Source organism: Marmota marmota, unplaced genomic scaffold (genome assembly GCF_001458135.2).
Source record: "Marmota marmota marmota unplaced genomic scaffold, marMar, whole genome shotgun sequence".
Classification (NCBI taxonomy): domain Eukaryota; kingdom Metazoa; phylum Chordata; class Mammalia; order Rodentia; family Sciuridae; genus Marmota; species Marmota marmota.
The window spans coordinates 6,612,961-6,640,680 of record NW_026000079.1 but is presented as its reverse complement, the minus strand read 5'-3'; the positions used below and the strand labels follow the sequence as shown (position 1 = coordinate 6,640,680).

The 27,720-nt window shown below is 48.1% G+C and overlaps 2 protein-coding genes across 15 annotated transcripts; both read left to right on the top strand.

The window, feature by feature from the left end:
• The first annotated feature begins 330 nt into the window (after nt 1-330).
• Nucleotides 331-19,441, top strand: Tars2 (threonyl-tRNA synthetase 2, mitochondrial). Of its 3 annotated transcripts, none has more exons than XM_015503009.2 (18): nt 331-475; nt 704-900; nt 1,473-1,596; nt 2,698-2,822; nt 4,236-4,353; nt 4,477-4,541; nt 4,922-5,000; nt 7,733-7,879; nt 8,765-8,863; nt 9,328-9,545; nt 9,966-10,128; nt 10,513-10,650; nt 10,840-10,917; nt 16,532-16,632; nt 16,814-16,915; nt 17,060-17,132; nt 17,885-17,999; nt 19,009-19,441. In XM_015503009.2, the coding sequence occupies exons 1-18, from the start codon at nt 410-412 to the stop codon at nt 19,155-19,157; spliced, it is 2,157 nt and encodes a 718-aa protein (XP_015358495.1). In that variant the 5' UTR covers nt 331-409; the 3' UTR covers nt 19,158-19,441. The 3 variants fall into 3 exon arrangements, with proteins under 3 accessions (XP_015358495.1, XP_048670859.1, XP_048670858.1); XM_048814901.1 differs by having other exon boundaries at nt 366-484; XM_048814902.1 differs by lacking the exon at nt 8,765-8,863 and having other exon boundaries at nt 365-484.
• Nucleotides 19,442-20,180: 739 nt separating this feature from the next.
• Nucleotides 20,181-25,790, top strand: Ecm1 (extracellular matrix protein 1). 12 transcript variants are annotated; one of them, XM_048814906.1, is made up of 12 exons: nt 20,186-20,385; nt 21,484-21,534; nt 21,806-21,907; nt 22,077-22,133; nt 22,216-22,296; nt 22,607-22,660; nt 22,814-22,828; nt 22,974-23,296; nt 23,549-23,923; nt 24,427-24,647; nt 24,809-24,896; nt 25,481-25,790. In XM_048814906.1, exons 1-12 carry the CDS (start codon nt 20,316-20,318, stop codon nt 25,709-25,711), a joined length of 1,668 nt encoding a protein of 555 aa, XP_048670863.1. In that variant the 5' UTR covers nt 20,186-20,315; the 3' UTR covers nt 25,712-25,790. The 12 variants fall into 12 exon arrangements, with proteins under 12 accessions (XP_048670870.1, XP_048670871.1, XP_048670863.1 ...); XM_048814904.1 differs by having other exon boundaries at nt 22,192-22,296; XM_048814905.1 differs by having other exon boundaries at nt 22,056-22,133.
• The last annotated feature ends 1,930 nt before the right edge of the window (nt 25,791-27,720 follow it).

Below are 27,720 nucleotides of genomic sequence, written 5' to 3'. Positions count from 1 at the left end.
AGCTCTTAGTTTCCAACCTGCCTTAAGGATCATGTATAAGAAAATTTATGGTTAAAGGGAAATAGTTGCCATTTCCGGTCATTTCTGTCCCACTCTTGCTCTGGAGAACTCTGCCCTGTTCTCGAAGGCGCTGGACCGTTGTTGCTGCTTGGGGCTTGGGCTGAAACGCCGCGGGTTTCTCAGTTTCAGGTGTGTGTAACAGTTTCCTTCTTCCGGGTCACCGGAACCACTCTCACAGCGGCTGGTGCTGCCTGGGGGTGTGCCTCTTGGGAGCTCCGGGAGGTGGTTCCCGGACAGAGTGACAGCTCTGATAACCTATAGGCAGGGACATTGTTGGGGTAGAGCCAATCAGGAATCTGGTGAAAGAGCCGGCGTTAACCCGAGGACGCAGGCGCTGGCTGGAGGGAACATGGGCTGGTACCCGGGGTGGCGACGGCTCCGGCTCCCCGAGTTACCGGCCCGCAAGCTACACACCGTGCGTGAGGTATCCCGAATTCCCCAGCCGTCGGGCCACGTATTTCGGGACCGGGCCACCCTGCCCTAAAACTAGCCATCTCTTCCTCCTCAGAGGCCCGGGGAGGGTAGAGGCCCGTAGGACCTCAGCCTGAGGCCCTGTGTCACCCAGTCCTCTTCTACACCAAGGGTTAGGGTCAGGGCCACCCCATTGCGATGGGACCTGCTTACCCCTAACCTCTTCCCTCAGGCCTCCGTGCCGGTCCCTGCGCCCTGGTTGGTAGAACGGCTCGGTCTCTTTGAGGAGCTATGGGCTGCTCAGGTAAAGCGGTTAGCCAGCAAGGCACACAGGGAACCCCGGCCCATCACAGTGACCCTTCCTGGAGGCCAGAAGGTGGAGGCAGTGGCGTGGAGCACGACCCCTTACCAGCTAGCCCGGCGGATCAGGTATCGGGCCCGTCCTGTTCTGTCACCAAGCACCTCTGCCCTTTTCTTACTGTGCACCTGATCAGGGAAGGAAAACTGGGTCTGCGTACTTCTGTGTCATCCCCATTGAGACAGCCTTTCCTGAGTTTTTTGTTTTTATTACTGTCTTTTGTACTGCGAGATTGAACCCAGGGGCGCTTACCACTTAGCCACATCCCCAGCCCTTTTAATTTTTTAATTTGAGACAGGGTCTCAAATTGCTTAGGGCCTGGCTAGATTGCTGAGGTTGGACTGGGACTTGTGATTCTCCTGCCTCACCCTCCTAAGTGGCTGGAATTACAGGCATGGGCCACCATAGGCAGCTCCTAAGAAATTTTATCTGCATTAGTTTGAGAGTTTCTGCCCTTACTCTGTTATCTGCTGGGGATGTAGCTCAGTAGTAGAGCACTTAGCATTCATGAGGCAAGATAGGTTTCATTGCTCTACAAACTCATTTCCCCTTTGTAGATTGAGAGCTGCCAAGAGATTAGCTCCTCCTTCCCCTGTAGATTGTAACCTGGGCTTTTCTTCATCCCCATTCTCCACTGCTGAAGTTTAACACTAGCAGATACAGCAGTGGCTGCGCAAGTGAATGGAGAACCTTATGATCTGGAGCGACCCTTGGAGACAGATTCTGATCTCAGATTTCTGACATTTGATTCTCCAGAAGGGAAAGCGGTAAGTTTCTTCCATATGGTGAGTACAGTGCTTAGCAAAATAAGAGGCAATTAAGTAGGAGACTCTAACACTTGTTTTGCCTCATTTTCTCCATTTGCAATTGGGATGGAGACTTGTCAGACTCTATTAACTGCCTGATTTTTTTTTTGTACCAGGGATTGAACCCAGGAGTGTCTAACCACTGAACCACATCTCCAGCCCATGTTATTTTTTATGTTGAGACAGGGTCTCGCTAAGTTGCTCAGGACCTCACTAAGTTATTGAATTTGGCTTTGAACTTGTGATCTTCCTACCTCATCCTCCCATGTGGCTTGGATTTCAGGCATGTGCCACTACACCTGGTTTTGATGAAAGTTTTTACTTGGTCTTAGTCTATTAAGCAAACATCACTTGTGCTAGCAAAAGGAAGAAATAATAAGTTGAAAAGCAGAATTATAATAGGCCTGTTCAACCTCCTTAACTCTTGAACACATACATTGTAAGTCATCCATGGTATACAGTTCTAATATGGCTTTCACAACTGAGTAAACAGCCTGGTCCCCTCCCACTTTGTTCTCTTCATGTCAGCTCAGAAAACATAGACCTTGTCAATGATCCAGAAAAATGCAGTTCTTATGTCATCTTTGTATGGACAGTGACCAAATCCTAGAAATGTAGCTGCATTGCACTAGATTCCTGAGCTTGAAAAAAGTAGAACCAAAAGACCAAACAAGGCTGGAATGTAGTTCAGTGGTAGAATGCTTGCCGAGCTGCATGCACAAGGCCCTGGATTCAGTCCCCAACTCCAAAAAAGAAGACTGACTGGCTTCCTGCTTCTATACTGTAGGACTGGGAAGCACCAAGGATTTAGGAGTGGAGTTGTGGCTTCTGTGTACTGAAAAAAATAAAGGATATTGGCTTTCTGCTTTTCTTTTTTTTCTTTATTTATTTTCTAACTTGTTAGTATTTAGTGGTCACCTCCAAAGTCAGTTCTCCATTTTGTGATATTTATTCTTAAATGAACCATATTGATTTTCCTATCAGCTTCTCTGAGGAAAGGATCAAAGATCTAGGGGTTAAGAGAAATTTATGAACTCACGAATTCTTTTCTTATAAACCTAGGTATTCTGGCACTCTAGCACCCATGTCCTGGGGGCAGCAGCTGAACAATTTCTAGGTGCTATTCTATGCCGAGGTCCAAGTACACAATGTGGCTTTTACCATGATTTCTTCCTGGGAAAAGAGCGGTAAGTTCCACAAGGAAGAATGATTCTGGAATGGTTTCTAAAACCTCAGGAGTGTTCAGTTTGGAAGAGAAATCTGGGTGAGGGCCTCTCAAGTCCTCAACTGTGATACTGGCATCAACATCACCATTAGGTCACATCCCTCTTCATTTAACTCTGCTTAAAACTTACCTCCTGTAGTCTTCATGAATTCTTCAAATTTTACTTCATCTCCTTATTACTATTGTCCTAATTTTGCCCTTCCAGAGTCCCTACACTTAAATTTTATTTATTTATTTATTTTATTTATTTATTTATTAGTACTAAGGATTGAAAAGGGGTACTTTATCACAAAGCTACCTCCCCAACCTCATTTATTTACTTATACGTACATACATACTAGGGATTGAACCCAGGGATGCTTAACTACTGAGTCGTATCCCCATCCCTTTTTATTTTTTATTTTGGGACAGGGTCTCACTGATTTGCTTAGGGCCTGGCTAAATTGCTGAAGCTGGCTTTGAACTTCTGATCCTCCTGCCTCAGCCTTATGAGCTGCTGGGATTATAGGTAATGCCTAGCTCCCTATGTCTAGCTCAACTTAAATTTATTTATTTTTTTTTTTTTTCAATTTTTTTTAGTTTTCGGCGGACATAACATCTTTGTTTGTATGTGGTGCTGAGGATCGAACCCGGGCCGCACGCACGCCAGGCGAGCACGCTACCACTTGAGCCACATCCCCAGCCCTCAACTTAAATTTAAGCATAGAAATTTTCTTCCATTGTGGCTCAAGTGGTAGCACGCTGACCTGGCATGCGCAAGTCACTGGGTTCAATCCTCAACACCACATAAAAATAAAATAAAAATATTAAAAAAAAAAAAATACACCATATTTATTTTAAAAAAGAAAGAAAAAGAAATTTTCTTCCAAAATTAACCTTGGGCTGGGGGTATACAGCCCAGTGGTAGAGTGCTTGCCTAACATGCACAAGGCCCTGGGTTTGATCACCAGCATCACAGTGGGTAGAGGAGCTGTACCTTATTTCCTATTTATTTTCTTCTTGTTTGTCTGTCTTTGCCCATAATTCTAGGTTTTTTGTTTTTTGGGATTTTTTTGTTATTGTTGTTTTTTGGTACCAGGGATTGAACTCGGGGGCACTTAACCACTGAACCACATCCCCAACCTTTTCTGTATTTTATTTAGAGACAGGGTCTCACTGAGTTGGTTAGGGTCTTGCTAAATTGCTGAGGCTGGCTTTGAACTCACAATCCTTCTGCTTCAGCCTTTCAAGCCACTGGGATTACAGGCATGTGCCACCACACCCATCTTAGATTCTTTTTTCTTTGAAGAGCAAAATTTTACCCCCTGGCCAACTGGTGTGTCATCCACGTGATGCATCTTAGAGGAAGCAAGCCAACCAACTCTCCTCTTTACAGGACAGTGCGGGGCACAGATCTGCCTGTTTTGGAGAGGATTTGCCAGGAGATTACAGCTGCTGCACAACCCTTCCGGAGACTGGAGGCTTCCCAGGATCAGCTTCGTCAGCTCTTCAAGGTGGGGTAATAAAGCATATTTTTAGGAGGAAGCCTGAGGCTTGAGGGAATGGGTAGCTCTTTCCCAGGACGTCTTTGTGGGAATAAAGACTCTGCATTACTCTTCCCTTCTGCCTCCTTCTAGGATAACCCCTTTAAGCTTCATCTGATTGAGGAGAAAGTGACTGGCCCAACAGCAACAGTGTATGGGTGAGTGCTGTCAAATTAAAGAAAACAGGGAGAGGGCTGGGACGGAGGTGGGTAGAGTGCTTGCCTAGCTGGCATGTCCAAGGCTCTCAGTTTGATCCCTAGCATGTTTTTAAAAAAAAAAAAAGAAGAAGAAGAAGAGAAAACAGAGCAAGGTGGGGAAGTAGTGAAGAAGGTCAGAAATAGGATAAGGGAAGGAAGATAAAAGATGATATATTACTCCTGGAAGAGAAATGGGAAGAAGAATTGACTTTTATCTGCCATTGCTCTGTCTGTGGAATAGTTCCTTCCTCTTCATTTTTTTCAGTCAACTAATGGCCATGAAAAGGAGAAAATTAGGCACTTTAGAATCTGGAAAGCACTAACTGGCTTCTTTCTTCCAGGTGTGGCATGTTGGTTGATCTTTGCCAGGGGCCCCACCTTCGGCACACTGGACAGATTGGAAAACTGAAGCTGCTAACGGTCAGTTGTGAAGGTATAGTTAGGTTGAGATTCCTGTTTTCACAGGAGTGAGCAAGAGAATGTAAAGATGATCTTCTTTCCTAGCCTCTTCTCTGTTCTTGTGGCTAAGGAGGGAACCCAGAAGGAGAAAGATACTTAGTCCCTGCACTCAAAAATCTCCTGGTTTGATGGCAGATTCTGCATATCCTGCCAGAGCCCAGAAACCAATTCAATGCCCCCTTCACCAATCCCCAGGACTGGGGATTGAATCCAAGGGTACTCTACCCCTGAAGAGCATCCCTAGCCCTTTTTATTTTGAGATAGGGTCTCAGTAAGTTGCCCAGCTGGCATTGAACTTACAATCCTCCTGCCTCAGCTTCCTGAGTTAGCTGGGATTATAGGCATGTGCCACTATACCTAGCCAGAAGTCAATTTAAATTTGAGCCAGGTACGGTGGTGCATGCCTGTAATTCCAGCAGCTACAAGGCTGAGGCAGTTCAATTTCAAGACTAGCCTTGACAATTTAACAAGACCCTACCTTAAAATAGAAAAATCCTCACTGAGCTGGGTGGTATAATGCTTCTGGGTTCGATCCCCAATACTGAAAAAAATAAAATCCTGATCTGGGGCTGGGGCTCAGAGGTAGAGCACTCGCCTAGCACACGTGAGGCACTGGGTTCGATCCTCAGCACCACATAAAGTAAAATAAAGACATTGTGTCCACCTATAACTAAAAAATAAATAAATTTAAAAAATAATAATAAAAAAAATAAAATCCTTAGTCTGACATCAATGTTAAGGAAGATGGAGCAGGAGAGTGAGCAGGCGAGACGGGGAAGAAGCCTGAAGAGAGAGGGTGCATGGGCCAGGAGGATGGATGATTACCATTTGACAGGCACAGGGAAAATAACCTCAGACAAGGGCATACCTTCTATGAAAATGTTGTTCCTGGACGAGGCAAGTTGCTAGAGCAGGGAGCAAAGGGACAGGCAGAAATACAGAACAAAAGCCCTGCATTGAAAACTTAGCCCTTTGCATTACTCTTCACTCTGCCTCTAATGAGATGTGTGGCTTTGGGTAAGCCTCCTTACCCATTTCCCTGTCTACAAAATGAGGCTATTCCGGTACTATGGGTAAATTAATATCATAGAAACAATGAAAGTGAACAGACACAGGAGAAAGTATATGAGGAAATGTGCTATAAAATGTAGCATGTTTCAAGCTGGGCACAGTGGTGCCCATAATCCCAGTGGCTGGGGAAGCTGAGACAGGAGGATAATGAGTTCAGAGCCAGCCTCAGTAACAGTGAGGTGCTAAGCAATTTAGTGAGACCTTGTCTCTAAGTAAAATACACAATAGGGCTGGGGATGTGGCTCAGTTTTTGAGTGCCCCTGAGTTCAATCCCCAGTACCCCGCCAAAAAAGAAGGATGTTTCAGGGCTGAAGATGTAGATCAGTGGTGGAGTGCTTGCCTAGCATGCATGAAGCCTTCAGTTCTGTCCCCAGTATTAGGGGAGAAAAGTAGGCTCTGATAGTATCTTTAAAGAAAAGAGCAAGCCAGGCATGGTGGCACATACCTATAATCCCAGCTGCTTAGGAGGCTGAGGCAGGAAGATTGTGAGTTCAAAGCCAGCCTCAGCAACTTAGCAAGGCCCTAAGCAACTTAGTGAGACCGTGTCTCAAAAATAAAAAGGCTGGGGCTGTAGCTCAGTGGTAGAGTGCTTTTGTTTGATCCTCAGCACCACATAAAAATGAACAAATAAAAATAAAGTTATTGGAGCTGGAGTTGTGGCTTAGTGGTAGAGTGCTTGCCTAGCATGCACAAGGCACTGGGTTTGATCCTCAGCATCCCATAAATGTAAAATAAAGATATTATGTCCACCTAGAACTAAAAAATAAATATTTTTTAAAAATAAATAAAGTTATTAAAGATAAATAAATAAATGAAAAGTATGGGGATGTGGTTCAGTGATTAAATGCTCCTGGATTGAGCTCCTAGTACTAAAAAAAGAAAGAAAGAAAGAATTTCACTTGACAGTAATAGATTGGAGTATGAAAGGTTGATTACTTTTCTAACAGGGGATAGACAGACGGACATTTGACTGGAATTTAGTTACTCCCCTATGCAGTTACTGACTGGAAGAGGAAGGAATTAAGCACATGGGTAATGGTTGGGCAGTGAGAATGGGGAGAAAAAGTAGTGCCTGATAAGGTCAGATTTGACAAGGACGTGTGCAGGAATCAAGTCAGCCAAGGCTGTGAATGTGGCCAGGGAGTCAAGAGGATGGAGGGGCCACCCTGCTGTTGATGATGGTAGAAAAGGTGATGAAGGAGATGAGGTGGGATCGTTGTCAAAGGACATAGCTGTGACGTTGACACTGAGAGTATCATGAGGCTTAAAAGAGGTAGGTGCACTCAGTCCTCATCGTACACACCCCTTTGTGTGGTGCTTGGAATTGAGCACAGGGCCTCACTGTGCTAGCCAAGTGCTCTATCACTGAACTGTTTCCAACTCTTTTTCAGTTTTTATTTTGAGTCAGGGTCTTGCTAAGTTATCTTAAGGTATACTTGAACTTGTAATACTTCTGCCTTAGTCTCCAGAGTCTCTAGGATTGTAGGTGTGCATAACATAATCCTAGCAACTCCAGAGGCAAAGTGCCCCTGGGTTCCATCCCCAGTACTGAGGGGGGAAAAAAGGCTTGTGTCATCTTGCCTGGCCTCATCTTGCCTTTGATTTCCTCTGTCCTCCTACAGAACTCATCATCCTTGTGGAGGACTTCAGGGGCTCCAGAAGCACTGCAGAGAGTATCAGGGATTTCCTTCCCTACAGCAGAGTTGCTGAGGGCCTGGGAAGCACAGAAGGAGGAAGCGGAGTTGCGGGACCACAGACGTGTTGGAAAGGTACCAACCTTTTTTTCTGGTATTGGGTATTGAACCCAGGAGTGGTATTACCCCTGAGGTATATCTCCAGTCTTTTATTTTGAGACAAAGTCTCTCTAAATTGCTGAGGGCCACACTAAGTTGCCGAGGCTGGCTTCCAACTTGAGATCCTTCTGCCTCAGCCTCCCAGGTCACTGGGATTACAAGCCTGCACCACCACACCCATACAGGATCCAGATTGCAGAAACAGGATAGAGTCTGCTGGGTTTCTGTTCTCGCTACTAAAAGGCTCAGAGGTCACTCCAGTTGAACTGGGCTGACTGGGCTGCACGAAATAACCCCACAAGAGACACAAATACCTTTCTCTTTGGGGTTGCTGTGACGGCTCCTCTGACCTTAAGGGTCCGCAGGAAGAGAGAGTGAGCACACACTGACCCCTTTTATTGAGGAGAAGCTATTCAAATGAGGCAAGGGGTCAGGTTTCAGGGGGCTGAGTATCTTCATGATGTCCACTGTCAGCAGGTTGACTGACACCTGGGTAGGCCACACCCAAGGGCACAGTAAGAGAAGGGGACACACACAAGGCACTTCCATGGAAGATTCTATCCTAAACAGGGCAAGGGTTTATATTACAAAGGAACAGGTGAGCATAGCTTCACCCATGGGGCTGTAGCAAGACACACCCATGCACGAGACACCGACCCTCGCACCCAAGAAGGGTGGGGAAAGCTCTGCCACATTTCTGTGACTGAGCGCCTCAGCACCCAGCCTGGGAGTGTGACTTAGTCACGCGTAAGGTTGGTCTCCCACAGAGTCAGTCAAACAAACTGAACTACTCTGCCGGTTGTTTCCTGTGGTTCTAAAGCCCTCCCTTCTCCTTTGTAACAATTACCGTTCTGTCCCCAGGAACAGGAGCTCTTCTTCTTCCATGAACTGAGCCCTGGGAGCTGTTTCTTCCTGCCGCGAGGGACAAGGGTGTATAATGCGCTGGTGGCTTTTATCAGAGTAAGGGGAACCAAAGTTCAGGGAAGACCAGGGAGGGTTGGGGAAGAAGCCAAGATATTTGAGTTTTAAAAGAGGGATCAGGCAGGGAGCATGGTGCACATCCATAATCCCAGTGACTCAGGAGGTTGAGGCAGGAGGTTTACAAGTTTCAGGCCAGTCTCAGCAAAAGGTTGGGAATAAAATTCAGTGAAAGTACCCTTGTGTTCAATCCCCAGTACCAAAAAAAAAAAAAAAGTGGGCTCAGAAGCATAAACATAAATATTATAAAGTGCTACAAACCTTTAGCAAGGTGCTGCAGTTGTAGGTGTGCAGTGGGGAGCATGCACACCGTACGTGGGACATGGTATTTAAGAGCTTATTGACCAGCTAGAATGATCTGAGAGCCCAGGAGTATCAACCAAGTCCTTCCCTGCCTCTCCTTTCACAGTTACACTGACCTCCCATGTCTGTACCCTCCTGTCCAGGCTGAGTACGCCCGCCGTGGTTTCTCAGAGGTGAAAACCCCCACAATGTTTTCTACGAAACTCTGGGAACAGTCAGGGCACTGGGAGCATTATAGGGAAGACATGTTTGCTCTGAAGCCCCCAGGCTCTGACAGGTCCACCAGCTCCCAGAGGGACGGCTCTGCCAAGCATCCCACAAATACATTCGCCCTCAAGCCCATGAACTGCCCTGCACACTGGTAAGCTGGGAGCCAGGAGGCCCGGGTCATTCCCCTCTCACCCCCGCCCCTGGGCTGGGGTTATAACTGCTAAATGTAAAGTCATAGAAAGCACCTTGGAATGAGTACTAAGACACCTAATTTGAATCTTGATGTGAAATTGAAAAAATTGTTCTACCTCTTGGGTCTTGGTCTCCTTAAAAGTAACATCAAGGCTGTACCCGTCACAAACAGAAGCACAGTAAATGATGCCTGTTACTAAGTGACAGAAATTCACTTTTGAATCAGGATGGCTCAGACAGGACTTAGTGAAAGCACATGCCAAGGTGGAGAAGGTGGTAGTTGATGATGCGAGAAAATAAGCAGATTAAGGCCAGGAGGAGCAGTCTTCAAGGGCTAGTTCTCCCTGTAGCCCTGACCCCCTCCCCACCCCAATCTCAGCTTGATATTCGCCCATCGGCCCAGATCCTGGCGAGAGCTGCCCATGCGACTGGCTGACTTTGGAGCCCTGCACCGAGCCGAGGCCTCTGGCAGTCTGGGGGGACTGACCCGGCTATGGCGCTTCCAACAGGATGACGCTCACATCTTCTGTGCACCAGATCAGGTAGCCCTTCCTGAGCTCCACCAAAGGGTCTTTTGAATCATCTTTCATTCTCCGACCTCCAACATCCCATTCTTTCCGTTGCCCTCTAGATATACTACAAGTTGCCTACCTGTCGCCCCCAGCTTTCTTCTGCTATCTATGTCTTTGCCCCTGTTTTCCCCAAACTACCATCACCCCAGATCACCAACTGGCACACAGCTCACCCATTCAGTCTCTCTTTTTTTTTTTTAAATAAATTTTTAGTTGTAGATGGACACAATACCTTTATTTTATTTATTTTTATGTGGTGTGAGGATCAAACCCAGTGTCCCACACATGCCAGGCAGGCGCTGTACCACTGAGCCCCAGCCCCACAGCTCACCCATTCTTATTTCCTACCTCTAGCTGGAAACAGAGATCCGAAGCTGTCTTGATTTCCTCCGCTCTGTCTATGCTGTTCTTGGCTTCTCCTTCCGCCTGGCACTGTCCACCCGGCCATCCGGCTTCCTTGGAGAACCTTGCCTTTGGGATCAGGCTGAGCAGGTGAGCAGCAGATAGGGAAGCAGAGACAGATGGATCACTCTCCAGTGGAAAGGGAGGGAATACGACAACCAAGGTCCTCAGATAGAGGAATATGCTGAGGATGTCATTAGTTGGACTAGAGGTGTGTCTTGCTCAGATGAAGTGAAGTCTCAGATGATGTTTTCTTTTCTTGTCGCATGCCCTCTAAAGGTCCTTCAACAGGCCTTGGAGGATTTTGGAGAACCCTGGGACCTCAACCCTGGAGATGGTGCCTTCTATGGACCTAAGGTAAACTAGGGATTCTGCTTAGAATTTTACTTATTCAAATTTTGGTTTGTTTTTTAAAAATATTTAGTGACACAAAGAAATATTTTTAAACTTAACGTAGGATGTAAAGAAGAGCAGTACAAGCCGGGCCTAGTGGTACACGCCTATAATCCCAGGGGCTCAAGTAGCTGAGGCAGGAGGATTGCTAGTCCAAAGCCAGCCTCAGCAGCTTAGCAAAGCCCTAAGCAACTCAGCAAGATCCTGTCTCTAAATAAAATGCAAGAAAAGGGGCTGGGAATGTGGCTCAGTTGTTAAGCACCCCTGGGTTCAATCCCTGATACCAAAAAAAAAGCAGTACATTTCTTGCTTCCATGGAACTTGGCATAGTTGTGAAAGATAAATAGGAGACATCAACACCATGGATCAGTGCTGTGTAGCTATTAAGGGGGCACAACAGGGGGGTTATCATGGCTCAGGGGACAGGAAAGGCTTCCTGAAGGGGTCACTCTCCAGTCTAAATGTATTTATAGACCAAGTAAAGATCTGTTTCTGGCCCAGGCACCATGGTACATACCTGAAATCCTAACAACTTGGGAGGATGAGGCAGGAGGATCACAAGTTTGAGGCCAGTCCTGCCAACAGACCCTGACCAAAAATAAAAAGGACAGGGGATACAGCTTAGTGGTAAAGCATCCCTGGGTTCAGTCGTCCCCTCACCCCTGACCAAACCCCCGCCCCCGCAAAAGAAATGTTTCTGGAGGAACAGTGTACGTAGAGACCAGAGCTAGGGATGAGAACTCATGGCAAGTTGGAAAAAAGGCCAGGCGTGGTGGCGCACACCTGTAACCCAGCAACTTGGGAGACAGAAGCAGGAGGATCACAAGTTCAAAGCCAGCCTCAGCAACTTAATGAGGCCCTAAACAACTTACTAGGCCCTGCATCAAGATAGAAAGGACTGGGGATGTAAAGTGCCCCTGGGTTCAGTCACTGGTATGAAGGAAGGAAGTGGGGAGGGGAGAGAAGAGAGGAAGAAAAAAATACATAAATGTAAAGAAAGAAAATCAGTGGAAAAAATAATATAAATGTTGCCTAAATTCAGTAAAAAGGCTGTTAGGAGTTCAGTGCAGGGGCCTGGAATGTGGCCTATAGTCCTAGCTACTCAGGAAGCTGAGGCAAGAGAGTCACTTCAGCCTGGGAATATGAAGCCAACCTGGGGACACAACCCTACCTCAAAAACAAAACAAAACCACCACACACATGCACAGAGGACTGGAGATGTAGCTCAGAGAGACAGCACTCCCCTGGCATGCCTACAGCCCCTGGGTTCAGTTCCCAGCACTGCAAAGGAACAAGCAAAAAAAAAAAAACAGACAAAAATGCAAAAGGCTATTAGGTGCTCCTTTTGGTTTTGTTTTGCAGTACTGGGGACTGAACCCAGGACTGTTCATATAAGGCAAACACTCTACTATTTAAGGTACATCCTTAGCCCTTTTGATATTTATTTTCAGACAGGGTCTCACTAAGTTTCTTTATTTTTCAGGGGCTGGGGGGGGGTTACCAGGAATTAAATTCAAGTGCACTTAACCACTGAGCCACATTCCCAGCCCTATTTTGTGTTTTATTTAGAAACAGGGTCTCACTGAGTTGCTTCGGGCCTCGACATTGCTGAGGCTGAATTTGAACTCGAGATCTTCCTGCCCCAGTCTTCTGAGCTGCTGGGTTACAGGCGTGCACCACTGCACCTAGCTCACTAACCCTCTAAGGCTAGCCTCACACTTTCAGTCCTCCTGCTCAGTCTCACAAGTAGTGGCGATTATAGGTGTGTGCTGCCATACCTGGTGGCTATTAGATTTTGAAGGACTGTTTTCCAGTGGGGATGGAGTCAGACAGAAGTGAATGAGTGAACATAATTCTTTCAAGAATTTTGGCTCTTTTAAAGGCAGAAAGGGATCTGAATAGTCAAAAATTTTTATGAAGGGAGAGATTTGAGAATGTTTAAGTGCTGTGATGAGAAGGGGACTTGTTTATGGGGTGTCAAAGTAAACAAAGTGAATTATAAGAAAAAAGATTGCAGAAGAGGGAAGTAGAAAATTCCTGGGGAGGCTTGAGGTGGGATCAGGAGCCCTGTGCAGAAGAGACCACCTTGCCAGTGTGCCCAGGGCAAGAGGAAAGGCTGGGGATAGATGCAAGGAGGTGTATGTGTGGTGAAAGAAGTTGAGTTATTTTCCTATCCCACAGTATCAGTTGTCTGAATTCTTCATGAGATAGACGCAGAATCATTTGCTGAGATGGGAGTGGAAGAGAGGAGAATTGTTAGTGAGGGGGTTGAAGATATGAAGAGAAAGGGGACACAAAAACTATAGTATGAGCCGGGCACAGTGGCACACACCTGTAATTCCAGCAACTCAGGAGGCTGAAGCAGGAAGATCCAAAGTTCAAAATGAACCTCAGCAACTTTGTAAGACTCTAGGCAACTTAGTGAGACTGTCTCAAAATTTAAAAAAAAAAAAAAAAAAAAAAAATTTACAAAGGGCTGGAGATATAGCTCAGTGGTAAAGCACTCCTGGGTTCAATCCCCAGTACAAAAAAAAAGAAAAAACCTAATATGAACTATGCAGCTAAATAAAATCTTTTTAGTGTTTATTAGCTACTGTGGGATGTGCTGGTATTGTTCAGTAACATACATACTATTATTTTTTAAAATATTACTCCTTAGTACAACTATTATAAATTCTTTAAACTCTTAGTATTATTTTAAAAATAAAATAATAGTATGTATGTTGAACCCCAGGCCTCAAGCATGCTAGGTAAGCACTTTACCTCTGAGCTACATTCCTGCCCTTTTTTTATTTTATTTTATTTTTGAGATAGGATCTTGCTAAATTGATGAGACTGTCCTCAAATTTGCAATCCTTCTGTCTCCACCTCCCAAGTGACTGGGATTATAGGCATGTTCCACTGCACCTGGCTCATTTTAATGTCCCAAATGTTTTGTCTAGCACAGGATATTTATTTAGCAGCTCAAAAAATAGTAAATGAAAATACTAAATAATAATGAAAATGTTTTATTGATTGATTTCATTAATGAAACAAGGCAATAAAATATCTGTTACTTTAAAAAGTTCAGAAAGGTTAAACAGTGTGCTCAAGGCTAGAGATAATAGTTTATTTATTTTTTTAAAAAATATTTATTTATTTATTTTTCGGTGGACACAACATCTTTGCTTGTATGTGGTGCTGAGGATCGAACCCGGGCCGCACGCATGCCAGGCGAGCGCGCTACCACTTGAGCCACATTCCCAGCCCCTTTTCTTGCATTTTATTTAGAGACAGGATCTTGCTGAGTTGCTTAGGGCTTTGCTAAGCTGCTGAGGCTGGCTTTGGACTAGCAATCCTCCTGCCTCAGCTACTTGAGCCCCTGGGATTATAGGCTGTCTCTTATACACATNCCGAAGGGTTAGTGAGGCATTAATTAATTAGCCTTGTTTATTCTGCACATGAATGGAGTTAGCCCTAAGGATTAAGGAGAGGGCTGGGATGTGGCTCAAGTGGTAGCGCGCTCGCCTGGCATGCGTGCGGCCCGGGTTCGATCCTCAGCACCACATACAAGCAAAGATGTTGTGTCCACCGAAAAATAAATAAATAAATATTTTTTAAAAAAATAAATAAACTATTATCTCTAGCCTTGAGCACACTGTTTAACCTTTCTGAACTTTTTAAAGTAACAGATATTTTATTGCCTTGTTTCATTAATGAAATCAATCAATAAAACATTTTCATTATTATTTAGTATTTTCATTTACTATTTTTTGAGCTGCTAAATAAATATCCTGTGCTAGACAAAACATTTGGGACATTAAAATGAGCCAGGTGCAGTGGAACATGCCTATAATCCCAGTCACTTGGGAGGTGGAGACAGAAGGATTGCAAATTTGAGGACAGTCTCATCAATTTAGCAAGATCCTATCTCAAAAATAAAATAAAATAAAAAAAGGGCAGGAATGTAGCTCAGAGGTAAAGTGCTTACCTAGCATGCTTGAGGCCTGGGGTTCAACATACATACTATTATTTTATTTTTAAAATAATACTAAGAGTTTAAAGAATTTATAATAGTTGTACTAAGGAGTAATATTTTAAAAAATAATAGTATGTATGTTACTGAACAATACCAGCACATCCCACAGTAGCTAATAAACACTAAAAAGATTTTATTTAGCTGCATAGTTCATATTAGGTTTTTTCTTTTTTTTTGTACTGGGGATTGAACCCAGGAGTGCTTTACCACTGAGCTATATCTCCAGCCCTTTGTAAATTTTTTTTTTTTTTTTTTTTTTTTAATTTTTTAAATATATTTTTTAGTTGTCAGTGGACCTTTTATTTTATTTATATGCAGTGCTAGGGACCGAACTCAGAGACTCACACATGCCAAGCAAGCGCTCTACCACTGAGCCACTACTCCAGCCCCGAGATAATAGTTTAAAAGAGACAGAGAAGCCAGGCCTGATAGCGCACTCCTGTAATCCCAACAGCTACAGAGGATGAGGCAGGAGGATCGTGAGTTCAAAGCCAGCCTTGGCAATAGCAAGGCACTAAGCAACTCAGTGAGACCCTGTCTCTAAATAAATTTAAACACAAAATAGGGCTGGGGGTGTGGCTCAGTGGTCCAGTGCCCCTGAGTTCAATCCCCAGTCCCCCAAAAAAGAGAGAGGAAAAAAAGCTTGAAAATCTCTGAGCACAACAGGATAGCCAAAGAATTGCTGGCAGCAGCAAGGGACCAGTTGAGTCCTGAAACTGTGACTTCCATGGTGGCATTAATCTCTGCTTTTGCATCTGTGTGTTCTGTGACAAGTTGGCAGCACAGAGCATTTCTATTGCAGAGTCAAGGCAATGGGAGGTTAAGATGGTGCCATGATGGCATTTTGCCACATGGAAGTAACAGAAGAACAATGAATCGTACAAGGAACTAAAAAACTGTTACAGCTGCATGGGGAAAGAAACAGAAGGACTCTGGATGGGGAGAATAAAGAGGAATAAAGGAACTGAAGAGTTGAAGAGCCAGTAGTAGTAGTAATTGTCAGAGTAGGTGTTGGAGGCCCTGCAGGGTTGCCCATGCCTGCAGTCTGAAGTGGCTACTCACTAGGCTCAGGCAAGAGCACCACACATTTGAGGCCATCCTGGGCAATTGAGTGAGACCCTCTCTCAAAATAAACTAAAAGGTTAGGAATGTAGGTTGGTAGTAAAGTACTTGGCTAGCATGCCACCCTGGATATAGTCCCCAGTACCACACCACATACACACACAGAAACAAACAGAGTGGGTGTGTGGGCACTGTTCAGAAGCATAGCCACTGGGGTCGGGAGAGGGGCACTGAGAACCAATAGTTAGCTGTAGTGTGCATGGGGCTGCAGGTCTCTGTGAGGAGGAACCCAGAGGAGCTAGGGTGTGGATAAGAGCATCATTAATGGGAGAGAGCCACTTTGCCATAGTGAGATGGAGTACCGTAGAGAGGGGGATTACAGTGGATGACGTGATTCTCCAAATAGCCCTGACATGTGTAGGTGAGAGAGCACATGGTGCAGGTAATGGAAGATACTGCTTCTGCTTTCTCTCATGTCCTCCTGTCCATCTCCTACAGATCGATGTGCACCTCCATGACGCCCTGGGTCGGCCCCATCAGTGTGGAACAATTCAGCTTGACTTCCAGCTGCCCCTGAGATTCAACCTCCAGTACAAGGGGTACAAAAGCTTTTCCCATCCCCCTTTCCCTTGACAGCCGATGGTGAGCAAGCAACTCCCACTCCTATTTTCACCCTAGAAACTGAATCAGACCTCCACATCTTCCCCTGCTAGGACTGTGCACCTAGAAGGTGATCTTATGTGCATAGTTTGTGATACTTTCACTCTTTTTCCTTCCAAGGCAGGCGGGGGCCCTGGAGCGGCCAGTCCTCATTCACAGAGCAGTGCTTGGTTCTGTGGAGAGGCTGTTGGGAGTGCTGGCAGAAAGCTGTGGGGGAAAATGGTGAGCTATCTGATGCTGGCCTTCACGACAGGGAGTTTATATTCCAGCTCCTGTCTCGCTTCATGTCCCAGATCTGCTTCCTGCAGCTACACTTCTGGCCAGAGCCGAAATAAATACTTTGCCACCCTGTTTCCTCCCATCCAGGCCACTGTGGCTGTCCCCATTCCAGGTAGTGGTCATCCCTGTGGGAACGGAGCAAGAGGAATATGCCAGAGAGGTGAGGAGTTGGACTCAAGGAAGGAGCAGAAAGGGACAGTAGGGAGTCTGGTGCCAGCACTGGGTACGAAGAGGCTACACCAGCTAGTGGGAAGGGCACAGCCCTTAGAGCCACCAGACTGCACCTGAGTGGCAGCTCTCCTTTATGCTCTAAATTCTCTCCAAAAAGTAAAACCTGCTTTGTGCTCTCTGTATGTATAATGTATATTAGAATAAACAAATAACTTACTGTTTGAGACCTGCTGGGCATGGTGATACACACCTATGATCCCGGTGACCTGGGAAGCTGAGGCAAGATGAGGCAGGAGGACTGAAAGTTCAAGGTCAGCCTAGGTAACTTAGCAAGATCCTGCCTGAAAATAAAAAAATCAAAATGAACATCTGGGGTTGTAGTTCAGTGGTGAGGTGTACACAAATGGATCTTGGGTAAAGCTGGTTTTATTTTTCCTTTCTAAAGAGAATCGAGAATATGGGTGGTCCCTACCAGAGGTGAGGGCGAGCAGCAGGCAAAGTCCAGGGGATAATGGAGGGCTTTCTCTAGTGAGAGTCGACACAGATGCTGTGGGTTGGGGATGGAGAGGAGGCCTCAGTATAGCAATGAGATGAGGAAAAAGATAATTTTTGTTATGGGGAGCACTGAGGCAGGGGATGAGGGATAGGAAGTGGGGCAGACCAAGGAAGAAGGATGTTTGACTGTCCTAGCTCCTCAGTCTTCCATTGAATTTATTTCTTGTCACCAAACATGTGTCCCAGATTCAACAGAATCTGCAGGCTGCAGGCCTTGTCAGCGACCTGGATGCTGATTCTGGAGTGACTCTCAGCCGGAGAGTGCGCCGGGCTCAGCTCGCCCACTACAATTTCCAGTTTGGTAAGAGAGAGGCAGCCCAGAACCTCGGAGCTGGGTCTCTCATTCTTCTTTAAGTTCCTTTACCCTGTGCCTCCTCACAACCACTTCTGTCCCTCAGAACAGTTTTCCTCTTATTAACCCCACCCTAGAGGGGTTCTTTGGGATTAATTAACAAAGGAAATATCAAAGAGAAAGGGGACCCGAAGGGTTAGTGAGGCATTAATTAATTAGCCTTGTTTATTCTGCACATGAATGGAGTTAGCCCTAAGGATTAAGGAGAGGGCTGGGATGTGGCTCAAGCCGTAGTGCCTGGCATGCGTGCGGCCTGGGTTCGATCCTCAGCACCACATACAAACAAAGATGTTGTGTCCGCCAATAACTAAAAAATAAATATTAAAAAATTCTTTCTCTCTCTCTCTCTCTCCCTCTCTCACTCTCTCTTTAAAAAAAAAAAAAAAAGGATTAAGGAGAAAGCCTTAAGGAGAAAAGTCTAGCACTGCCTTGCTCTCTTCACTCTCCACAGTTCAGAGCTCTTGAAGATAAGGAACAGAAATTCCTCCACCTGATTCTCTAGTTTGGCGTACGCCCCTCACCTACCAGCACCTGGAGCAAGCCACCCCACAGTCCATGGACTTGCAAACACATGTGTCCCAGTCCTGCTGTCTTCCCCTTCCTCTACCTCTGCCTCCCACCCCACTGCTTGCCCCACATTTCTCAGTCCCACATACCATTTCTCTGTGTCTAGTTCTTGGTCTGTTTGGCTCTCTCTGCCTGACTCTAGTATCTCTGACCCTGGGGCTCCTGACCAGAAATGATAATAATGTTCCAGGCTCCGCATTCCTTATCTTCTCAGGATGAGCAGTGAACTGGAGAGAAGGCACAGCTAAATATATTCTTTAAACCATATCTAGACTCTGCTTCCACCTTTCCTAAAGATTTAAGTCTGCAAAGTTTCTGCAAAGCAAAAGGAAATATCCCATGTCGGTGACTTTATCCTGAGATTCCCAAACCTCCCTTCCTCTTCCTGCAGTGGTTGGCCAGCAAGAGCAGAGTAAGAGAACAGTGAACATACGGACTCGCAGTAATCGCCGACTTGGGGAGTGGGACTTGACCAAGGCTGTGCAACGGCTGCTGGAGCTACAGGATACCAGGGTCCCCAATGCTGAGGAAATCTTCTGAGCTTTGTTCATACATGAGACAGAGACCTGCAAGAGCCGTCAGCCTCCCTGATAAACCCGAGCCCTACTAACAGCCTGGAATTGCATGTGTCCGCTCTCCTGAAAAGACTTGGGGGCTGGGGAGGCAGTTCAGTGGCAGAGCACTTGCCTAGCAAGCATGAGGTCCTGGGTTCTATTCCCAGCAATGCAAAAAGAGACTTGGTTTGGGGACCCCACAGCGGGAGGGAAGATATGGTATTTGGATGTGAGGAGAATGAAATGGAAAAAATAAACTTGAAGCTGCTATATTTGTGTCTGATCTCTGACTCCTGAAAGGAGGACAAAAGGGAGTTCCACACTGGCTGGGAATGGGAGCTCGGGAGGCTGAGCAGGAGAATCACAAATTCAAATCCCCAGCCTCAACAACTTAGGGTCTCACTATCTCAAAAGGGCTGCTGGGCATACGCCTGTAATCCCAGCGGCTCGGGAGGCCGAGGCAGGAGGATAATGAGTTCAAAGCCAGCCTCAGCAAAAAGCAATGCGCTGAGCAACTCAGTGAGACCCTGTCTCTAAATAAATAACAAAAAAGGGCTGGGGATGTGGCTCAGTGGTCGGGTGCCCCTGAGTTCAATCCATGGGAGTTCCACTTTGTTACCCTTGCCCAGAGTTGGGGACAACTCTCAGTGGTAGGGAGCTACCTTAGGCAGCTATCCTGTTCCCAGTGTTAGTTCCTTAGTGCCCTGGTTCCCTAGACCCAGTTCCATAGGTTGTCAGGTCCCTGTTCCGCAGGAGGCAGCATGCAGACATAAGAGTGAGGCATGAACTAAGGGCCCAGATGTCTGCTGCTCGGAGATCTGAACGGGTTTCTCTTAGGGTCCTAGGATTACTTCCTCCCATCACCTTCATTCTTCTCAGTCCTCTGAGGAGGCTTCAGGATGAGTTTGGGAGGAGTGGCTGCTAAAGGAGGAGCAGCTGCACTGAGTCATGGCAGGAAGCTGAAGGGGGCGGGAGATAACAACAGGCAACATATAAAAGGGAGCCAGAGTTGGCCCTGAAGTTCACAATAGCAGTAGCAGCAGCCGGAGCAGCAGGGTTCCTGCAGCACAGCCCTTCCTTCACATCCAGGTCTGCCTGAGACAACCCAGCTTTTAGGTGGCCGGTGACCAGTCCTTGTTCCAGGATGGGGACCATGGCCAGAGTAGCCTTGGTCTTGGCCTATTTGGCTGTCGCCTCTGCCACTTCTGAGGGAGGTGAGTAGGGGTGGGGTCAGCACTAGAGAAGGGCTCTGGCTAGGCAGCTCATCACCAGCAGGATGACTTGGCCTCCCTCTTCTGAGCAGGCCCAAGGTTGGCCTGGCCAACTGGACCTTTTAACCAGGGAGGCAGGGGCAGACAGAGAGGAGTTCCTAGAGGTTACTGCTAAGAAATAAAATTGGATTCAAGTAGGCAACTGAGCGGGTAAGTGGATTCACAGAGGGAAGGGAACTCAGCCTGGGGAGGAGGTATGTGGTGGAGGGACTCCCTCCGAGGCAGGTGAAGCAGGGAAAGGGGCCCCCAGGCTGCTCAAAACCGGTTTGCTGACCCAGAGAGCCTTGCCTGACTCACTGTCTGGTTAGAGGAAGAGTTAAGGGGTTGTCCACTCAGTCTCACCCACTGCTGGGCATAAACACACTCTGCTCTGATGCCTCAACGAAACGGAACTCTGGAGGGAAACTGTCGAGAGGGGCAAGAGAGCTAGTGTGTAAAGCCCTACTCGCTATCATCCCTCCCAGTTCCTAACTTCTTTTTTTCCTGCACATCAGTCACCAGAGATTCCCTTCTCTATGCCTGTCCCATCCTGCAGGTCCTAAATTTGAGACCTAAATTGAGGAGGAGCTGAGACTAGCTAAAGTGAGGCACCTACTCTCCTGGCTGGAGTTCCTTCTCAGGAGGCCTAAAGAGGGTTAAAGGGCCTGGCATAGGAGATTGGTGGAGGAGGTGGGCAGGTGAGGGCTCAACCAGCTCAGGTTCGGCTTCTTCCTCTAAAGCCAGAGGGGCACCACAGCAGAGCAGCTACAGGAAGGGCAGCCACAACCCCTGAGGTAGAGACACTGACAGGAGAAATCAGAACCTCCCTCCCAACCTTCAGACTCAGTCTCTGAGCCAGGCAGAATATCCAGGCTTTCTCAGAACCCTGTCAATAATATCCAGGTGTTTGTGGGGGTGATAAGGGGACATGGGACAAGTATATTATAGAGGTAATTGCCACATCTTGTCATCTTCCTACACTCTTGACTTCCACAGTCTCCCCATTCCTTGCTCAGAGCCAGAAAGGGCCCCTTAAAACCACCGCCGATTTCCTCTCTCCAGGTCACGAGGCTCCAGGGCAGAAGGAGCTGAGATCAGAGTACCTTCAGGAAGGTAAGAGTTCGGGGACCAGGTGTGGTGGCCCTCTTCTGTAATCCCAGCACCTAGGGAATCTGAGTCAGGAGAATCACAAATTCAAGGCCAGCCTCTGCAATTTATCAGGATCCTGCCTCTTTTTTAAAGAGGTAGGGGTATGACTCGGGGGTTGAGTGCCCTTAAATTCAATCCACACTGTGCAAGCAAAGAAAGAAGTTTAGAAGAGCAACTATGGAACTGAGAGTCCAGGAGGAGCAGGGGGACTCAGAGTTTCTCCTCTTGTCTCTAGCTGGCTACGCAGCACCTCCCTCCCCACCACAGGCCCGAGGCTTCCCCGCGTATCACCTTGACCCTTCCCAGCATGACCTTCCTTTTGAGGGACAGAGGGAAGGTAAGGCCCCACGTGCCCTTCTTAGTTACCCCCTCAAGTCTCTAATCTGAGATGCTCTGGCTCTCAACACGGGAAGGAGGGAAGCAGCTCCACCCCTCTCCCCACTGGCTAGCAGGGGTGAGCTGCTCATACACTCCTCCTTCTATAGTACAGTCCCCTCCCTCTCCAGAAGCCATACCTGTCCAAGAAGAGCTGCCCCCTCCCCACCTCTCTAATGGAAAGAAAGGTGAGTGCTTGCCCACTTTCCTACCTCCCACTAAGATCTTGCTGACGTTGGTTTGCAGTCCTCCCTCCCCTCTGTCTTGCAGTGGATCCGCCTCTTCCTCCGGAAGCCATCCCCCTCCAAGAAGAGTTGCCCCCTCCCCACCCCCGCACTGAACAGAAGGAAAGTAAGCAACTCCCTCTGCACACACCACCTTCACCTAGCCTTACCCTAGAGCAAGGGCGCACACAAAACAGGCACTGCCATTTCCCATTTAAGTAACCTGGCATGACTCAATTACCAAGCTTTAGTTTCTTCATGTATAAAACTGAGGAAATAATACCTGTTTGATAGTTATGATTAAATGACACAAAAATAGCATTTATTTTCACTTCTCTACTGCGTTCCTCTTTATAAATGGGGGCTAGCCAGGTGCCTATCTTCTACAAATGCCCATCCCAATGTGATATTTGCTTATACATCTCCGTCTACCCCAGTAGACCCACCTTTCCCATACCAGAAGGAGATTTTCCATTCCCAGCAGAGAGAGGGTGAGTGACAGCATCTGTCTGTCCATACCCTTGCATGACTACTCAGGACTCCAGGGAGAGGAGCAGGGAAACAGCACAGGGAGCAGAAACGTGGGAGGAAGGGACAACTCTGAGGGTGACACTTTTCATGCTTCAATTCTCTTTTCCTTTCAGTCAGTCAATCCGAAGGTAAGAACCACAGATTAATTTCTTCATTTTCCCTTACCCTCCTAACCCTTTCTCCTTAACCCCCAGTTCTTTCAATCCTCCCAGTTCACTCAGCCTTTGTCAGTTCCTCCCATCCTCTCTCTTCCCCCTCTGTTCCCCATTCTAGAAAAGCCAGCTCCCCCCAGGCACCAGGATCCCCCAGAGCCTCACTCTTGGAATCCAGCCCAGCACTGCCAACAGGGCCGGTTCCGGGGGGGCTGGGGATACCGGCTGGATGGCTTCCCCCCTGGGCGGCCTTCTCCAGACAATCTGAACCAGATCTGTCTTCCTGAACGTCAACATGTGGTGTACGGCCCCTGGAACCTGCCACAGTCTGGCTACTCCCACCTCAGTCGCCAGGGTGAGACCCTCAATTTGCTGGAGACTGGATACTCCCGCTGCTGTCGCTGCCGCAGCCACACCAACCGCCTGGACTGTGCAAGGCTTGTGGTAAGATGCTGGGGGTGTCCGTAAGCCCCCAGACAGCATGTATGTGTTTTAAGGGGTAGACACCTAGGCCTGGGAATGGAGGAACCTCAGGTCCCGTTGCTGGCCCTACCTTGGACCTCTCCAGTAGGAAAGGTAGAGGGCAGCCACTGCTGTTTTCTTCTCCACCTGTCCGGGGTCCTTTCCTGCAGCCTGGGAGGAAGGCAAGGAATATGGACAATGAGTTACTGGGCCTGACCCACCTTCTCACTCTAGTGGGAGGATGCAATGACCCGGTTCTGTGAGGCCGAGTTCTCAGTCAAGACCCTACCCCACTGGTGCTGCAGACAGCAAGGGGAGGCTCGATACTCCTGCTTCCAGGAGGCAGCTCCTCAGCCACACTACCAGCTCCGGGCCTGCCCCACCCACCAGCCTGGTATTTCCTTGGGCCTGGAGCTGCCTTTTCCCCCTGGGATGCCCACATTGGACAATTTCAAGAATGTCTGCCACCTGAGACGCTTCCGCTCCGTGCCACGCAACCTCCCAGCCACTGATCCCATCCAAAGGCAGCTACATGCTCTGACTCAGCTGGAAATGGAGTTCCAGCGCTGCTGCCACCAGGGAAACAACCTTACCTGTGTATGGAAGGCTGTAAGTGGGCATCCCAGGCCCCTGAGAGCCTGTCTGCATCTCCGACCTCTGCATCCAACGGTCGGTCCATCCATGTACTCCCTGTTGTGAGCATGTCCACGTTCGTCTGCTTGTGACTGTCCGTCCACCCGTTGTGTCCATCATCTGAATCTGTGCATCTTGAGCCTTTATATTACGTCCTGGTCTCATCTAACCATGACCCCCCCACACGTCCACCTGTCTGCCACCGGTTCATCCAGCTCTGGCCTCACCTGATCACCTACTGATCACATACTGTTCCAGCTCCTCTCCCGTGGCCAACGCAACCTCCTCTGTGCTTCCTCCCTTCCACCTTCCCAGCCCACCCATCCATAGCTGTCTCCTCGCCCACTGGCTCTTTGCCCTCCCTTTGACCCCTTGGGTTGGAGTCCCTCATTTCAGAACTGGGGGTGATAAGGGGAGTAGATGGTGAGGAGAGAAGGGACCAAGTGTCCAAGCTTCTGACTTCTCTCTCTGGCCCACAGTGGGAGGATACCCTGGATGGGTACTGTGACAAGGAGCAGGCTACAAAGACCCACCACCACTCCTGTTGCCACTACCCTCCTAGCCCTGCCCGTGATGAGTGCTTTGCCCATCAAGCTCCCTATCCCAACTATGACAGGGACATTTTGACCCTTGACCTCGGCCGAGTCACTCCCAACCTCATGGGCCATCTCTGTGGAAACCGAAGAGTTCTTACCAAGCAGTGAGTCTTGCTCAGATCTTCCCCAATACTCCTCCCTTCCTTCTGGTGTGCCCTTTGAGGAAGGGAAAAAAAAAAAAAAAAAAAACATAGTCTCCCTGTACCGCTCGGGTGCCAAGAGACGCCCAGAGATCCTGATCCCTGCCTCTTTCACACCAACATAGTAAACAGATTCCTGGGTTAATCCAGAACATGACTGCCCGCTGCTGTAACCTGCCATTTCCGGAACAGGCCTGCTGTGCTGAAGAGGAGGTAAGTGTGTGAGGAAGGGGTCACAGTCTCCAGAGGAATGCAGGAGAGGGGGAGGAGGGGGCTATAACTGCAGGCTGCCCCTTTTCTTTAGTACCTCAAATCAGCCCACAGAAACAATGAGGACTTGAGGAAGAGGTCTTTTTTTCCTTGGTTCTAGAGTCTTCATTCCTGATCTGGTCTGCTCCCCACTCCTAAGTTCCTATTATGCCTTCTCTGGGCGTCAGAGCTTCCTGGCATTTACAGATGTGCACATCTGTCAGCCACAAGGAATCCAGCTGTGCAAGGCAGGCATGCACTATCTCTGGGTTCCAGGAAGGGATCCCAGGGGTGAGCAGTACAAGCTGGCCAGAGGAGGACTTTGGGCACCCAAGTAGCCACACTGGATCTCTGACATTTCCCCACCCCCATCATCTCTGCTTTTCTCCTTTTTTTAATATTTATTTTTTAGTTTTAGTTGGACACTATATCTTTGTTTTATTTTTAAGTGGTGCTGAGCATTGAACCCAGTGGCTCATGCATGCTAGGCAAGCGCTCTACCACTGAGCCACAGCCACAGCCCCTGCTTTTCTCCTTTTGTTCATCAGAAATCAGCCTTCGTGGATGATCTGTGTGGTCCCCGACGGAACTTCTGGAGAGATTCTGCCTTCTGCTGTGATCTGAGTCCTGGGGATGAACAGACCAACTGTTTCAACATCAATTATTTGAGGAATGTGGCTCTAGTGGCTGGAGACACTGGGGATGCCAGGGGTCAGGGGGAGCAGGTCCCAACAGGGGGAACAAATATCAGCCCTACCCCTGAGTCCAAGGAAGAATGAGTCACTCCAGAGCTTTAAAGGATGGGATGCGGGGAACCCCACCCTCCTTGAACATTCATTATAGTAACCACCTCTTGGATTTGGTGTCCTCATTGTCTGTAACACACAAACACACCCTCTAAGCCTGCTTGGATTTCCTTCATTGGCCCCTGAGGCCTACTGCCCTGCCCTCACTAAGGAGCAGAGGATGTTCCACAGGCTGTGGTGAGACCATAACTAAATGACTTAACTTTACTACTTGTCATTTTGAACTGATTCACACATTTTAAAGGGAGTGCAACCTTTTTTAGTTAGCTGTCCAATTTCAAGGTGAAAAAGATGCTTCATGCCTATATTTGGGTGTTTTTCTCTTGCTCTTAAAAGTTTTAGCATCATCTCCAATAATTTTATATGGGAGCCAACAGAATTTATGTTTAGTAATGTACTCCTTGAGCCTCAAAGAAAAACAAAGGAAATTGTCTAATAAAAAAATAAACACTAAAAAAAGAGTAGTTCACGTCCTTGATGAGTTCCCAAAATGCCACCACTCAGCCTGACATTTTACTTAATTTTGTGGTATTGGGAATCAAACACAGTGCCTCACAGTGAACTCTATCCCCAAACCAGCTCAGCCTTTTTTTTTTTTTTTTCTTTTTTGTACTAGGTATTCAGCTCAGAGCCTCACCCACGGCCTCTGCCACTGAGCTACACCCTAGCCCTCAGACTGACATTTTAAAATCCCCATTTTTAATCTTTGAAGTTCATGCACTGATTTGTTCAACATCCATTTAGTGGACCCCTGTCTGTGTACTGTGAAAGAATCCCAATTAGCTAGGATTTACGGGCATGCACCACGGTGCCCCGCTGCCCTGGAGTTATTATCAGTCCATGAACCTGTTTGCGGGCATAACAATGTCGTGCTCTAGGCTGCCCCGGATGCAAGTGTGTTCTGAGCAGGACAGGACTAGGGCAGGGTGAGCGTGGGCTTAGTGGCAGCAGGGTGTAGTGAGGATGGCCTCTCGAGGCGGGGTGGCCAGACCTTGTGACCACCAGGCGCAGTATCCGGCAGAAGGATGCCTCTTGCAGAAGCATCAGGCTGGCGTCTTCCTCTCGGGTGCTGCTGAATGTGACTCAGTCGGAGGACGGACTTGGATTTGTTTCTTACAACGTCTAGCTGGCAGCGACCCCAAGCAGGAGCCCAGGAGGCCAGTTCCGAGTGTCGTGCCCATTCCCAGGGAAGTGGGGCTAGAATCCCCAGGCATAAATTAGACCAGAAAAGGGGCAGTGACAGTGACTCTCAAGCCCTACGAAGCTGCCCCCAGGAAACCTGTAGCCTCAAGGCTGGAGCTGAAAAAATGGCCCCTGGACCCCAGACGGCGCTGGGCCGCAGGGCGGGCCTGTGGAACCCACTGCCCAGACGGCCGCGCGGCGGGACCAGATCTCCTCACCCGTCAGGGCGGGGGGCCAAGAAGGACGGTGCCGCCCCAAACTGGGCGAACTGCTCTCCAGTAGCTCCAGGCGACACCCGCCACTTCCCTTCCCTCCACAGTCTTTCGTTTTTTCACTCGTTTTCTGACCAGACGGTCTTCAGCCAGCCTGCGCCAGCAGGTCTCCCCACCTCGTCAGCACGAGAGTCAGCGAGCGGGAAACCCTTCAGCCTCCCACGCCGGCGAGATTGCGCCTGCGCGGCGTGGGGCGAGAGGCGCCTGCGCGGACGACGGGCGAGGCGCCTGCGCGGCTGGGAGGAGGGGCGGGGCGGGACAAGTGCTCGGCGGGCTCCGCGGGTGTCCGCCGCCGCCTGCGTCCTGGCCGGGTCCGAGCGGGCCTCGGGCATCCGGTTGCGTTCTGGCCCGGGGCACTCGACCCCGGACGGGAGGTCCCGCCCACAGAGACAGCTGTTTTCGCTGGCTGCGCCCGGAGACTTTCTCGCGCCCCCGGCGTGGAGCCCAGCGCTGCAGCGGAGCTCTTCTGAGCTCTGGCCACGCACTGGGTCGGGAGGGGAGGAAAGGAACCCCACTCGGTGACGGGGT

Bases quoted from the DNA above. Each gene is read 5' to 3' on its own strand.
- Tars2 (XM_048814901.1), top strand. From the start codon at position 410: ATGGGCTGGTACCCGGGGTGGCGACGGCTCCGGCTCCCCGAGTTACCG. The intron at 485-703 runs GTATCCCGAATT...CTCTTCCCTCAG, and splicing joins AGCTACACACCGTGCGTGAG to GCCTCCGTGCCGGTCCCTGC. The intron at 5,001-7,732 runs GTCAGTTGTGAA...GTCCTCCTACAG, and splicing joins GAAAACTGAAGCTGCTAACG to AACTCATCATCCTTGTGGAG.
- Ecm1 (XM_048814903.1), top strand. From the start codon at position 20,316: ATGGGGACCATGGCCAGAGTAGCCTTGGTCTTGGCCTATTTGGCTGTC. The intron at 20,386-21,483 runs GTGAGTAGGGGT...TCCTCTCTCCAG, and splicing joins CTCTGCCACTTCTGAGGGAG to GTCACGAGGCTCCAGGGCAG. The intron at 23,297-23,548 runs GTAAGATGCTGG...TTCTCACTCTAG, and splicing joins TGGACTGTGCAAGGCTTGTG to TGGGAGGATGCAATGACCCG.